The 16,178-nt window shown below is 42.5% G+C and overlaps 1 protein-coding gene across 5 annotated transcripts in view; it reads right to left on the bottom strand.

Annotated features, from left to right (window-relative positions):
• maptb (microtubule-associated protein tau b) overlaps positions 1-16,178 on the bottom strand; it is a 91,636-nt gene that overhangs the window by 61,680 nt on the left and 13,778 nt on the right. For 3 of the 5 annotated variants that reach the window (XM_060849062.1, XM_060849064.1, XM_060849067.1), the window contains exons 3-4: positions 14,778-14,846; positions 5,072-5,110 (exon numbers count right to left, since the gene is read on the bottom strand). In XM_060849062.1, coding sequence (XP_060705045.1) covers positions 5,072-5,110; positions 14,778-14,846 — 108 coding nt within the window. The remainder of the gene's footprint in view (positions 1-5,071; positions 5,111-14,777; positions 14,847-16,178) is intronic. The other 2 variants (XM_060849063.1, XM_060849066.1) reach the window with 2 other exon arrangements.

The raw sequence follows: 16,178 nt of genomic DNA, 5'->3' as shown, positions 1-16,178 counted from the left end.
CCTCCAATCAGTCACATCCTTCCTACAGTGCAGAGACTAGAACTGCACTCAGTACTCCAGCTGTGGCGTACAGTCCTGTACAGCTCCAACATAACCGTCTTGCACTTATGATCCATGACTTGACTGAGAAAGGCAAGTATCCCAATGCCTTCTTCACTACCCTATTAACCTGTCCAGCCACCTTCAGGGATTTGTGGACAAATATCCCAAGATCGCTCTGTACCTCTGAGCTTCCCGTCCCCTCAAAGGGTATCGGGATAGACAGCAAAGTGCAGAAACCTGACAATCAAGTGGCCATTTTTTCCCTCTTTTCCAATATTTCTATTTCTGATATATTCAAGTGTTCAAAGAAAGCCTTTTTTAAAATTTTGCCCTCAAGACCTTTCCTCCAGCTGTAAAGAAGATAAATTCTGAAATATCCAGTGCAATGCAGTAGATTTGGGATCCAGAATAAATAAGCTTTAAACAATGTGCCCAGTATGGATGCTTGAGCATTTGTACAATACATTTTGTTGACATGAGCCTAGGAGATTGTGCCTTCTGTCCCTGTAGCACCAGAAAAATCCATTTTGTCACTGGCACTAAACATATAAACTATTGGTTAGACTGGAGTATTTATTAGACATATAGTAGTTATCATAGAGTCATAGAGATGTACAGCATGGAAACGAACCCTTCGGTCCAATTCGTCCATGCTGACCAGATGTCCCAACACAATCTAGTCCCACCTGCCAGCACCCAGCCCATATCCCTCCAAACCCTTCCTATTCATATACCCATCCAAATGCCTTTTAAATGTTGCAATTGTACCAGCCTCCACCACTTCCTCTGGCAGCTCATTCCATACATGTACCACTCTCTGTGTGAAAAAGTTGCCCCAGAGGTCTCTTTTATATCTTTCTCCTCTCACGCTAAACCTATGCCCTCTAGTTCTGGATTCCCTCACCCCAGGGAAAAGACTTTGTCTATTTATCCTAACCATGCCCCTCATAATTTTGTAAACCTCTATAAGGTCACCCTTCAGTCTCCGACGCTCTAGGGAAAACAGCCCCAGCCTGTTCAGCCTCTCCTTATAGCTCAAATCCTCCAACCCTGGCAACATCCTTGTAAACCTTTTCTGAACTCTTTCAAGTTTCACAACATCTTTCCGATAGGAAGGAGACCAGAAATGCACACAAAATTCCAACAGTGGCCTAACCAATGTCCTGTACAGCTGCAACATGACCTCCCAACTCCTGTACTCAATACTCTGACTGATAATGGAAACCATATCAAACGCCTGCTTCACTATCCTATCTACCTGTGACTCCATTTTCAAGGAACTATGAACCTGCACTCCAAGGTCTCTTTGTTCAGCAACACTCCCTAGTATCTTATCATTAAGTGTATAAGTCCCGCTAAGATCTGCTTTCCCAAAATGCAGCACCTTGCATTTATCTGAATTAAACTCCATCTGCCACGTCTTAGCCCATTGGCCCATCCGATCAAGATCCTGTTGTAATCTGAGGTAACTTTCTTTGCTGTCCACTACACCTTCAATTTTGGTGTCATCTACAAACTTACTAACTGCACCTCTTATGCTCGCATCCAAATCATTTATGTAAATGACAAAAAGTAGAGGGCCCAGCACTGATCCTTGTGGCACTCCACTGGTCACAGACCTCCAGTCTGAAAAACAACCCTCCACCACCACCCTCTGTCTTCTACCTTTGAGCCAGTTCTGTATCCAAATGGCTAGTTCTCCCTGTATTCCATGAGATCTAACCTTGCTAACCAGTCTCCCATGGGGAACCTTGCCGAACGCCTTACTGAATTCCAGATAGATCACATCTACCGCTCTGTCCTCATCAATCTTCTTTGTTACTTCTTTAAAAAACTCAATCAAGGTTGTGAAACATGATTTCCCACACACAAAGCCAGTACAGTTAGGTCTGGAGCATTCGTCATAGCTGGAGTACTGGTTCAGCTGTCACTCTGGTCAGGCCTGAAGAAGCGGTTTAGGCTCACAAACTAGTTAGTGCCGGTTGACTTTCTTCTTTCACTTTGAGGGACATATTGACATTGGGGGTGATTGGATTGAGCTGACACACTCAACAATTATTACAAGCTGGTTAACGTCAGGTCATGTTGGCTCCACATTATGTATGGGTAGAAAATGAGGTCTGCAGATGCTGGAGATCACAGTTGAAAATGTGTTGCTGGTTAAAGCACAGCAGGTCAGGCAGCATCCAAGGAATAGGAAATTCGACGTTTCGGGCATAAGCCCTTCATCAGGAAGCCCTTCCTGATGAAGGGCTTATGCCCGAAACGTCGAATTTCCTATTCCTTGGATGCTGCCTGACATGCTGTGTTTTAACCAGCAACACATTTTCAACTCCACATTATGTATGCCTAAATTTGGGGAGGGGTGGGGAAGTCCCCTCAATCAGGAAAACCTGAAGGCTGGTCACCATTTTACTAAATGGTTACTTTCATCAGGCCATCAACATAAATGTCTCCTGTCACAAATAATCTGAAACAGTAAATTTTATAAAACATAGAATTTTACAGGACAGAAAGAGGCCATTCCACCTAACATATTTGCACCAGCTCCCAATAAAGCTACCCAGCTAGTCCCATCCACCAATCCTGTCTCCATCGCCCTCTGAATTCATCCCTTTCAAATATATATTCAACTCCTTTCGATACCTCTCTCAGGCAGCACATTCCAAATCCTAACAACTCTTTGACAAAAGACATTTCTTCTCATCTCAATCTTCCCTCTTTTGCTGACATTCTTGAAATTGTGACCCCCAAGTTACTGACGTACCAACTTATGGAAACAGGATATCCTTCTTCACCCTGTCAAAACGGTTCATAATTTTGAAAGCCTCAATAAGGTCACCTCAATCTTCTGTGCCACAAGGAACATAAGCTCAAATTCTCTTTTTTCTGGTTTCTAAAGTCCCTCATTCCTAGTACCATTGTAGTAATCTCTTTTCCACTTTGTCCAGGACTTTAACATCTTTTCTTAAATAAAATGCCCAGCACTGAATACAATACTCCAAATGTGGTCTGACCAATGATTTTTACAGGGGTAGCATCACCTCCTTACTTCAATACTCTCTGCTTCTATTTATAAACCAAAGCATCCTAGAAGCCTTTTTAAACAACTGTTTCAGCTTTCCTGGCCACCTTCAGAAAATTACACATGAATCCTGAAATGTCTCTGTTCCTGCCCTTCCCTCAGAGTTGTACCACGGAGCCTGTATTATCTCTCCATGTTTCTTCTACCAAAATGCACAACCTCACATTTTCAAATGCACGATCTCCAAATCATTTTATGTAAACCAAGGGTGCTTGGAGAACACCATTTTCAGCACACATCCAATCTGAGAAATGCCCATCTATACTCACCCTCTATTTCATATCCTTTTTCCAACTTCTAATCCATCTTGCAAAGTAGCTATTAGTCCCAAACATTTTTAATTTGCCAACCAAACTGCCAAATCCAAATATCCACCTCATCCACCATTAAAAATGTGTCACCTCGTCAAAGAACTCAATCAAATTTATCAAACATGACCTGCCCTTGACAAAGCCGTAGAGTCATGGAGATGCACAGCACAAAAACAGACCCTTTGGTCCAACTCATCCATGCTGACCAGATATCCTAAATAAATCTAGTTCCATTTGCCAGCATTTGGCCCATATCCCTCCAAACCTTTCCTATTCATATGCCCAACCAATTGCCTTTTAAATGCTGTAATTGTACCAGCCTTCACTACTTCCTCTGGCAGCTCATTCCATACATGCACCACCCTCTGCATGGAAAAGTTGCCCCTTGGGTCCCTTTTATATCTTTCCCCTCTCACCCTAAACCTATGCCCTCTGGTTTTGGTCTTCCCCCATCCCAGGGAAAAGACCTTGTCTATTCACCCTATCCATGCCCCTCATTATTTATAAACTTCTATAAAGTCACCCCTTTGCCTCAGATTCTCTAAGTCTATATTTATCTTATCCTGTATAATAGCCTCCATCAGTTTTCCCGTTACTGATATCTAGGTGACAAGTCTACAGTGTCTTGGGTTATTCTTTGTCCTTTTTTAAACAACAGCATCACATTTGCAATCCTCCAATCCCCCAAGTTTAATCCTGTGTTCAGATGCCTGCAAAATTTATTTATAGTTAAGGCTATCTTTTTAGAATGACAGATTTGTATGCTGGATTGACATCCCAACTTCGGGCAGCATGATTCACTATGAACATGACTTAAAATCCCAAGGATACAGTTACCATGGTGCTACATATTGGGACGGCCATGCTGACTGAAGCTGAATTTCCAACTGCCAATCTTAGCTCTAGCCTGGAAGGGAAAGTCAACAGTGATACTTAGGGCTGAGTCTGGTCAGCTACAGGTGACCATTTTAGTTTGAATTGTAGATTACGGATCTTGCAACAGACATTTATCAAACCTCAGCAAACTGCCTCTGTCTCTGGCTGGTCATAGTTCACATGTTGCCAACTGCTCCTCCTCCCTCCACAATCCCAACATCCAGTCTCACTGCTTCCTACCTTTTCAATGTGAATTGTACAGCCAACAAACCCTTTTATGAAATGATTGGACGGTTTGTGGCTGTGGACAAACAGCTATTTCCTTTTCTCCAATATTTTTATCTGAGTAAACAGAAGGGTTCAAAGAAGATGAAGAAGAAACACTGTTTTCTTTCCATGTCTTCACAGTTCTTCCCTGAGTTTGCCGGGAGCAGTGTCCAAAAGATGCACTTTACTTTATTTGAGACTCCAGGCTAGACATGGACCCCACCCCCACACCCAATCCACGAGTTATTTTTAGAAGGACAAGTTTTAGACCCCAAGGAGGGGTCATACTGGCTTCTAATGGAGGAATATATAGGGACCCTCTAAATTACTCATGTCCACTGCATTTACAAATTTCAGACAATCATTCTTTCATTGCGTGATAGAATCAGCTGGCTGACACTGTCTCTCGGTAAATTTTGAGAGGTTTGTCTGTTCTCATTCCCAGTGAAAAGCCTCCTGTATTTGGGACTGAGCATGAGAGCAGTCTTACCTGCTGTGACCTCTTGTGAAGACAGGTCCAAGGGTGCTGCTGTAAGGCCAGCCAGATCCAATGTTTTTCAAAGAAAAGAACATTTCCAAACAGGCGTATTGGGAAATAATTTAAAAAAACGAAACATCAATCAGGAAATGAAGAATGATATTAGCTAGGAACATTCATTGAGAGAAAAACACAGATGAAGTACATAAGGAGTGAAGGGTTACAGCAGAAACTGAATATGGAGGGGACACACTGGGGAACCATGGAATCTGGGGAACAGAGAGGTTTGGAACAGAGCGAGATGGATAGAGAACAGGAAGAGTGTTGTACGTTAGGATTTAGAGGAGACACAAATGTGGAATCATTAGATAAAGAAGGGGATACTCTGAGAAACAATGAGATTTACAGAGGGAACACACTGAGAAACAGAGGTCCAGAAGGGACATAGTGGGGAGCAGTTGGTTGTAGTGGGGATGCACCAGGGATCAGCAAAATATATTGAGGGGCATACTGAAGGGGATGCAGCAAGGAACAAAGAGATATAATGAAGGAACTAATCAAAAAGTAGGAAAATGAGGGGCCACAATGTGGAACAGTGAGATATCCTGAGGGGACATGTTGGTCAACACTGATTACACAATGAAAACACATGGTGGCACAGGGATTTAGAGAGAACAGACTGGGAAACTGGAGGGCATTGAAAGTACCCTATTAGTAGCATGGCAAAAATTATTTTCTTTTTTTCAATGGCACCTTTTGATGGCCACATTTTTGATTTTCAGGAGTGGCTTTTCTGTTCTCATTAAGTATTGCAGTCAAATAGTTACATTACATTAATTATGTGTGATGCCTGAGGTATTTGGGCTTGTACAAAAGCTGAATTAGAAGAATTCTTCAATATCCTCAATAATTAACAACTGCATTAACCTTAAAACCATAACACACAAAGAAAGTATTGATTTCCTTGATCCTATAATATTGACAGTGGAAAACAAGCATAGGTGAGTAAACTGTTTTTTGATACCTGACAAATGTGTCGACACCCAAAAAAGCCATCACCCGAAACACACTTGCTGCAGACTTTTATTGGGAGGTTTCTTTCTAGCTGCCCATTCTCTCCCACAGCTCTTGAGTCAACCTTCTCTTTCTCAGCTGACTTGCAGCATCCCTATCTCCCCAAGCTCCCTGTCCGCCTCTAAATCATTGCGTCCTGCTAGCCTGTCTTTCTCCCTGTCTCTCTCACTCACCTCACTCCCCTCCTGCCCTGGGTAGAAAGGTCCTGGATCTTGGGCGTATGCTCCTACACTACAGGCTTTCTGCTCATTGCCTCCCACCTCCCCAACTCCCAGCCCAGCCGAGCTGAGCCGAACCCACCTGATTCCCATACCTTCTCACAGATGCCCCTGGGAAATGGTGTGATGCAGTAGTACACTGAGAAACTGGAGTGTAAATAGGAAAGCATTGTGGAGGAGTGAGATTTTGAGGAAACACCCTGGGAAAACAACAGGGTATACAGCAGGAACATATTCTAGCCAACCTGCAGGAGAATCGGAATACTTTGTAAAACTGTGGGATATGGAGTGGACACATGGAAACAGTGGGAAACGAGGAGAAACACTGGGAATGTGGGATGCATTGAGAGGGCTACAATGAGTACTAGTGGAATGTAGAAAGATCATGTTGGGGAATGGTGAGTGTTGTTAGAACATTCTAGGAAAACATGCCAGGTAGGAGGGATATATAGACATGACATAGAGAAGACAATTAGATGTATAGAGGACCAACAGTAAGAAACATTGGAGCCACAGTGGGGATCAGAATATTATAGATGGAATGCAAGGAGGAAGGTAAAGATAAAGTCCCTGCCACAGTTCTAGATAACTATAGGACTGCTCACCATAAGTATGAAGAGGATACAGCATGGATCATTGGGGAATATGGCAAAAACAAACAGTAGAGAAATGGGATATAGTGGGGATAGTGTTACATACATAAGGGATGGAGTCAGAACAGTGGGATATAGAGGAGACAGTGTTGGGGACAGGAGAGAAGTGTCACACTAGGAAGTGTGAAAAACAAGGGAGATATCTGGAGAAGAGTGAGAAATAGATAGGACAAGCTGGGTATCAAGGTGTCACAGAAGGAACAGGCATACTAGGGGACAAAGTGGGACACAATGGGAGCACATATGGATAGGACAGAATTGTGAACAATGGGATATTTGGGAATACGTTTAGGAACATTGTGATTTACAGAGACACACTAGGGAACGGTCAGGTAGAGAAGGGGCATTGCTGAACAACACTCCATACAGAAATGTCTTGGGGAACACAATGATTTGGAGAAGCCCTCTAGTCAGCTGGGACTTCATAGGAACATTACAAGATAGAGTATAACACCAAAACCCATTGGGAAACATGAGAAAATGACCACACCTTTGGTCAAACAGGTATGTTTTAAGGAGGATCTCAAGCAAAACGAATTGAGCTGGAAAGACAGAGACAGATATTCATGAGTGTAGAATTTGATGATATCATGAAGGGTTGTGGCCTGTGGAGGTTACAGAGATGGGGATGGATAAGACCAGGCAGCAATTTGAAAACAGGCACCTGAAGTTTCAAATCAAGATACTGTTTCATCAGTAGCCAATCCAGGCCAGTGAGCAAAGGGGTGACAGGGCAACAGGACTCAGTGCAACATCAGGAATGGACAGCACGATTTAGACAAACTGAAACTTAGCGGCGGTTGAATGGGGCAGGAAGCTCAGGAGTAAATTGGGATAGTCCATGAGGATTTCAGAAACACTAGCCAGAATAGGAGCAAAGCTGATATTACAGATTGGAAATTGGTGGCCTTAGCAAAGTCTCATCAAATCTGACCCCAAGGTTATGACTAGACTGGGATAGTCTTAGAGTCTTTCCAGAGACAAGAGTGAAGTCAGTGGCTAGGGAACCGTGCAACACTCCCACAGAGCTCAAAGCTCATACCTTATAATAGTTGCCATCTCTATCAGTCCTTGAAACTGGGTAAGGGTTTGTTTGAGGTACTCTGTTGCCAATAATCCTCCTTTTTCCTCCATCTAGTGCTTAGTGGTACAGAGATACAATATCTGCAGAACAGGCGCTACTCTTAGATAACGTTAGGGTTTATTGCATAAGACCAGTAAGTCTGGCAGAATTACTAGGATGTTAGTTAGCTGGTCTCTCCACTCCCTCTAAAAGCTGCAGTAGAACTCACTGTCTCCACACCAGCATGTATGTAACATCAGCAGAATGAGTGGAACCAATGTAACATGAACATTAACCCCTTCAGATCTTATACCTTATACAATCAACAGACTTTGGAGCAAGAATGGAAAACTTGTTTTTTGTCTTTAAATTGCAGGAAATTTCAATTCATCCAATCCTGAATGCTGGATAAGCTGCATGAGAATTTGGTATCAGTGGAGGTTGTAATAGAGCTGGGTGCTGGCAATACTCAGATAATGGGCATCATGTAGATGAGAAATAGAAGGAAACCAAGGACAGACAATTGAAAGTCACCAGAGTTAGTCACTGGTCCAAAAGTAGAGAGGGCATCCAGTGTAAATGATCAAGGGAAGACAGTGATGTAGTATAAGATGCTCGGGTTATAGGTTCCAATCTCATTACAGCAGATGGTGAAATTCAATTAATCAATCTGGAATAAAAGGCTAGTCTGGTGATAACCACAAAATCATTGTCAATTGTCATTAAACCTATCAGGTTCACAAATGCCCTTTAGGGAAGGAAATCTGCTGACCTTACCTGGTCTAGCATACACATGTCTCCAGATCTACAGCGATATCACTGACTTTGATCTGCTTTCTGAAATGGCTCAGCCACACATTCAGTTGCATGAAACCATTTACAAAGTCTGATAAACAAAATTACTCCAGACAAAACATCAGACAAAGCATTGGAAACCATAACAGCAAATCCACCCTATTAGTCCTGCAATGTCATTCATACTAACAAATGAAAGCTTTTACCAAAACTGGGAGAGGTTTCCCACTGTCAATTAAAAAAACAGTTGCACGGTAATTTTTCTTGAGAATGACTATGTCTCAGGCAACACTCTCACCATCCTCTCACCGTCCCATCGACAGGACAGGTTGAGCAGACTTGGGGGACATCATCAGGAGTGGATAAGTAGCATCAATACTAACTCAGTCGGTTGGATAATCAAGGACATAGCTACTGGACTGGTTCTTAAGTTCTGAGGAAAGGTCACTTGACCTGACATGTTTAACAGATCCTGCCAGATTTGCTGAGCTTTTCCAACAATTTCTGTTTTTGCTACGAGTTTGGGTCAACAGTGGGTAGTGAGGGAACCAAGAAAAGGGGAGAGCTTACTTGACATCATCCTTGCCAATCTCTGCTGGCTGCAGATCCATGTTAGCATTGGTAACACTGACACCAAATTCTCATGCAGCTTATCCAGCATCCAGGACTGCACAGTCCTGTGGAGACATAATCCTGCCTCCAATGTGGACTGACCACGATGCTAAATAGGATAGATATCTAACAATTCATGACTGAGCATCCATGAGGCACTGTGGGCCATTAGCTGCAGCAGAATTTTATTCAATACAATCTGCAACCTCCTTGCCCCTGACCCTTACTCTATTATTACCATCAAGCCAAGGGATCAACCCTGGTTCAATGGAGATTGCAAGAGGACATGCCAGGAGCAACACTAGGCATACCTTGAAGATGAGGTGCCAACCTGGTGAAGCTACCAAACAGTACTACATGTGTACCAAGCAGCTTAAGATAGATTTAAGTGATCACACATCCAACAGATCAGATCTAAGTTCTGCAGTCCTGTCACGTCCAGTCATGAGTGATAGTGGTCAAATAAACTCACTGAAGGAGGAGGCTCCGCAGATATTCCGGTCCTTGATGATGGAAGAGCCCAGCACATCAGTATAAAGGTAAGGCTGAAGCATTTGCAACAAACTCCAGCCAGAAATGCTGAGGGGATGATCCATCTTGGTGTCCTCCAGTGGCCCCCAGCATCAAAGATACAAGTCTTCAGCCAATTTGATTCACACCACGTGTTATCAAGAAATGGTTGGGGGCACTGAATACTGCAAAGGTATAGGCCCTGACAACATTCCAGCAATATTACTGAAGACTTGTGCTCCAGAACTTGCTGCTCCCCTAGCCAAGCTGTTCCAGTACAGTTACAACACTGGCAGCTACCCGACAATGTGGAAAATTGTCCATGTATGTCCTGTACATAAAAAGCAGGACAAACCCAACCCGGCCAATTACCATCCAATTGGGTCTACTCTAGATCATCAATGCTATCAAAAAGCACCTGCTCAACAACTGCACACTGACAGTCCATTTGGGTTCCTGGCCTCACTACAGCCTTGGTTCAAGCATAGACAAAAGAGCTGAATTCCAGAAGAGAAGTGAGTGTATCTGTCCTTCACATCAAGGCCATATTCGCTAAGTGCTCTCTTACGTTCAACTGAATCCCCTATTATCAACATCGAGAGTTACCACTGACCTGAAACTGAACTGGATTACCCATGCAAACACAATGGCTACAAGAGCAAGTCACAGGTGAGGAATACTATAGTGACTGACTCACTTCCTGACTCCCCAAAGCTAGCCCACCATCTGAAAGGTGCAAGTCAGGTATGTGATGGAATACTCCCCATAGCCAGGACAAAGCAGCAGCCTGATTGGCATATCCACAAACATCCACTCCCTCCTCCACTGACACTCAGTATGCATTACTGCCACTATCTACAAGATGCAATGCAGAAACTCACCAAAGTTCCTTAGATATCAATTTCCAAACTCACAGCCACTACAGACCCAGTGAGACAATGACAGCAAATACATGAAAATATCACCATCAAGTTTCCCTCCAAGCTTTGTGAATCCACCTACAACATAGGGACTGCACCAATCAAGAAGGCAGCTCACCATCACCTTCTCAAGGGCAACTTGGAATGGGCAATAAATGCTGGCCAGCCGATTATTCCCATGTTCCATACAATTAAACAAAATGAAAGTTGGTTTACAGCAGAGAAAAAAAACCTCAGAATTATCTTCAGTTGCTCCGACTCCAGCGAACAGTTTTAGAAAATGGGAGGAGGACCTGATGGGATCCAGTTAAATGCGGAAGTGGATGGTCAACAATTACTATGTCATGTTTGTTCAAGTTTGTATCGTTTGTTTTTAAAGGACACAGCTAAGGCCCAAACTAAGGGGAACAGCTAGATTTGGAGAGGTTCATCGGTTGACTGTGTTCTTAGAGCATCAGAGATGGAGGTGAGAGCATAACTGAGTAAATCAGGAGCTGCAAAGTGTTACAGCAAATGGAGGATCAAAGGTTAGATTTTGAAATTTTGAAAATGCAAGTTTAAGGAGCTGTACTGGGTAACAGTGTAATGTCACAGACAACCGGTTGGTAAGTTCAAAACACAGGGAGGAACATACTGGAGAACATTAGGGTACGTAGAGGGGTGAGCTGGGAAACAGTGGAGTATAGGCAAGGCACATTAGGGAGTGTAGTGAATGTAAGGGACACAATAAGGAGCAGTGGAATATACAGAAAGCCATACCAGGAATCTGGACAAACAGTAATATTTAGAGATACAGTTAGTTCAGCAGTTTATGGAAAGGACTCACTGTGGAGTAGTGGGATAAACAAGGCGCACACTCAAGAACCAAAGGTTATGGAGGATGCACTGAACAGCCATAAGATACAAAGGGAACATAGTCCAGTAGAGTGCCTTCGCATTCCAGCCTTGACTTAGCAATATATATATCCCTGAGACCCTGTGTTTGCCTCTTCCCACTTGCTGACTTCCTGCCCGCTGGAGGAAGATTTTGGGTTCCCTTCAATGCAGACTGCCATTCTATTCTCACACTCTCTGACCTGGTTCTTATTGATTGGAGAATTCACCTGATATGCCTTGTACGCCCTTTTATTTGGGTTCATTATATTCTGAATCTCGCTTATCCTACAATGAGTTCTGCGTTTGATCCCCTGACCTTCCAACTTTGGCATTTACACAGTCTGTGCCTGAAACACCACCTCCTCAAAGATCAACCATTGATCTATTAGTTTTCTTCACAGACATTTGAAGTAATTCTCCTTGGCTAGGGCTTCTCATCATCCTATTAAAATTAATCTTTCAATTTAGAAGCTCTACCTTGTAAGTTTCTTGCACTTCTCCATTACGAGTCAAAACTACGTGATATAATGAATACTCTTCTCCAAATGTTCTCCTATAGAAACTTGTCTCCCTTCTGACACTTCAATCCCCCACACCAGACACTCCTTCCTCACTGGGTTCAGCAAATACTCATCAAGGAAATACTGAACCTAATTCTCAACCCGCCCAACTATGCTTTATTCTAACAATAATTTGTGTAATTAAATAATAATAATTTCATCACTCTATACTTAGAGTCATAGAGATGTACAGCACGGAAACAGACCCATCGGTCCAACCCGTCCATGCTGACCAGATATCTCAACACAATCTAGTCCCACCTGCCAGCACCTGGCCCATATCCCTCCAAACCCTTCCTATTCATATACCAATCCAAATGCCTTTTAAATGTTGCAATTGTACCAGCCTCCACCACTTCCTCTGGCGGCTAAGTCCATACACGTCCCATCCTCTGCGTGAAAAAGTTGCCCCTTAGGTCTCCTTTATATCTTTCCCCTCTCACCCTAAACCTATGCCCTCTAGTTCTGGACTCCCTCAACCCAGGGAAACGACTTTGTCTATTTATCCTATCCATGCCCCTCATAATTTTGTAAACCTCTGTAAGGTCACCCTTCAGCTTCCGACACTCCAGGCAAAACAGCCCCAGCCTGTTCAGCCTCTCCCTATAGCTCAAATCCTCCAACCCTGGCAACATCCTTGTAAACCTTTTCTGAACCCTTTCAAGTTTCACAACATCTTTCCGATAGGAAGGAGACCAGAATTGCACATAATATTCCAACAGTGGCCTAACTAATATCCTGTACAGCCGCAATATGACCTCCCAACTCCTGTACTCAATACTCTGACCAATAAAGGAAAGCATACCAAATGCCTTCTTCACTATCCGACCTACCTGCAACTCCACTTTCAAGGAGCTATGAACCTGCACTCCAAGGTCTCTTTGTTCAGCAACACTCCCTATGACCTTACCATTAAGTGTATAAGTCCTGCTAAGATTTCCTTTCCCAAAATGCAGCACCGCGCATTTACCTGAATTAAACTCCATCTGCTACTTCTCAGCCCATTGGCCCATCTGGTTCAGATCCTGTTGTAATTGGAGGTAACCCTCTTCGCCTTGCATATCTTGGTCATTTCACTAATGATTTATTTCTCCACCTTGGGATGTCTATCTCCCCAGATAAACCTGATCATTTTTGTCTCAGTTCTCCCCAAACAGATTCTGCCTAGTTCTGAACAAGGATCCCCGGACCCAAAACATTAACTCTGCCAGACCTGCTGAGTTTCTCCAGCAATTTGTTTTTTCTGCCTTTGCTCTCCCTCAAGGGCATTTTGTCTTTCCAATGTTAGTGTCTACCCTAATCAGTCCTATTACCTCACTGCCTTTTTCCTTAACTCTCTTTTCTGACTATGTTCTACCCTTGAATATAAAAGATTCAGTCCTCACTACTTTTAAGACATTTTTCTGTTATTATCACCACATTAAAACCCCATGCATATTTTTGCTATCAGTTTACTAACCTTATTAAGCACAACATACTTTACATAAATGCATTGTAAGCCTGCCTCTCTCCTCTCAATCTGTCTGGTCTGCTCCTATGGTAATACCTGATTCAACATTACAATCCAAAGCAGTTTTGTGGCACAATGGAATATTGAATTAACATACTGAAGAAGGAACATAGGGATGTAAAGAGATCAAAGTTTAATTTACATTTCCCTTGTTAGTGTTGGGCACAGTGAATATCTATTTAGGCTCTGCCTGCCTTTTCTTCCATCCTCACTTTCAGGGTTGGGCCATCAACTTCCATTGGATGGTCCACATTTATGGGCAAAGTGCTGCAGTGGTCTTCAGTGGGATAGCTGACTAGGAGACTCTCCCCCTGTACTGCCTGTATTGAAAAGATTAACAGGCTGGCAACCAAACTGCTTGGCCATATGAACCACTCTACCATGATCAACACTTCTTGGTATCAGGCTCTAACCCAGAGCTTCACGTCTGGAAGCAGGGAGACTGCTCTTGCCTTACAAGAGCTCCCATGCTAATTTAGTTATTAATGAATGAAATTTTCTGGAGTTTTTTTTTGCTGAGTTTAAGGCGATTAGATTGCCACATAATTGTGATAAGTGATTTGTTTAGATATTGACACTGATCTTGTTAATATTGAAACATATTAGAATTGATAGTTCAGAGAATCTGATGTAATTTTAGTGCCAGATCAAATCAATACTGAATATGATGACTAATGCACTGATGTCAATGTTGAATTGTATGAATGTAAACGTGGGGTGCACTAGATGTATAGTTGTTCTGATTTTGGGAAAAGAAATCAGAAGATCCCAATAAAATTCATCAACCTGAAATGTTAACTCTGCCTGATCTGCTAAGTTTCTCCAGCATTCTGTTTTCACCCCAGGACTTTCTGGACTTTGCAGTAGGTTTAAACCACTCTTTAGAAGGCAATTATTTCTATTATACAGAGAAAGGAAGGCACTTACCTTCTGAAGATGGTGTACTCTTTACATCAGAAGCATCTGAAACAGGCTCATCTGACACAGGAGAAGAATCTGAAAGTGGATATATATCATTCAAAATACCAGAGAAATTTGTCACTTATCTGGTTCAGTTTAAATCCATAATAAGTCTTTCAGGTTAAACTATCTTGATTATTAATTCAAATGAATATAATTAATTCGAGGGTGTTAATCCAGAGCAGTACTCTAAAACACGAATCCAGATATACAATGGAATCTAGCACACTAATCCAGATCAGTATAATTACTGCAAGATTATAGCACTAATCCAAATCAATAGAACAATCACTGCAGCATTCATCTGAACCGTTAACATTAACTCAACTAGTAATCGGATCAGTATAATAATTTCTAACTAAACAAACACTGGTGAAGAGAGGAGAGGTGACTGCAACTGTCCTTGGCATTAAGGAGCTTTTGACCAAATGCAGCAAAACTCTCCACTGGTTGAAGCCACACCTATCACAGGAACATGGCTGTGGTTATTACAGGTCAGTTATCTCAGCTCCAGGATATCTCTTCAGGAGTTCCTCAGATTAGTGTCCTCAGCCCAACCACCTTCAGCTGTTTAATCATGACCGTCCCTCTATCATAAAGTGAGGATTGAGGATGTTCATTGTGCAAATTTTCAATGTTCAGCACCTTTTGCAACTTTTTCAAATATCATAAAAACCCTGCCTTTGTGCAGCAAGATTTGAGATAATGTTCAGGTTGACATGTGGAAAGTAACATTTCTGCCATGCAAGTGCCAGTCAAAAACCCTATCCCACAAGAGAGAATTTAACGACCTGCTCTTGATATCCAATCACATCACCTTTGCTGAATATTCCACCGTCAACTTACTGGGGTTATGATTGAGCAAACACTGAACTGGACTGACCATAAAAAGTACTGTGGGTAAAACAGCAGGTCAGAGACTAGGAAGCTTGCAGTGAGTAATGTGACAATGCTGCTCCATTAACATGGTTATGCTGTCCTTGGGTTTTTTCTTAGGGGTCATAAAGGCAGAGGGTCCAACATGTCTGGGTTTATCTTCTTGAAGAAGCTTTTAAGGTTTGAATAAAATACTTGTACAATGAAAGGGGAGCGGCCAGTTCTCCCAGCTTAGCTTTTCTCTGGTTTGTTTTGTTTTTTGCAGTCTGGATGTTTTGCAGGTATGGGTCAAGTCTTAGCTGAGAACCCAGACAAACTGCTGGACCCAAAGAAGCAGTTCCATGCTGATCCTCTTTCTCTCTCTACAATCTTTCTTCTGTAATGACCTGTGTTTGAATTTACCTTTTTTTTTTGCCAAGGGGGTGATTTTGGGCACGTTGCAAGTATTTGTAATAGCATCATTAGTTGCAATAGAGTTGATTGGGTTTTAAG

The sequence above is a fragment of the Hemiscyllium ocellatum genome, chromosome 32 (genome assembly GCF_020745735.1).
Source record: "Hemiscyllium ocellatum isolate sHemOce1 chromosome 32, sHemOce1.pat.X.cur, whole genome shotgun sequence".
NCBI lineage: Eukaryota > Metazoa > Chordata > Chondrichthyes > Orectolobiformes > Hemiscylliidae > Hemiscyllium > Hemiscyllium ocellatum.
This window is presented reverse-complemented; position numbering and strand designations above follow the sequence as displayed.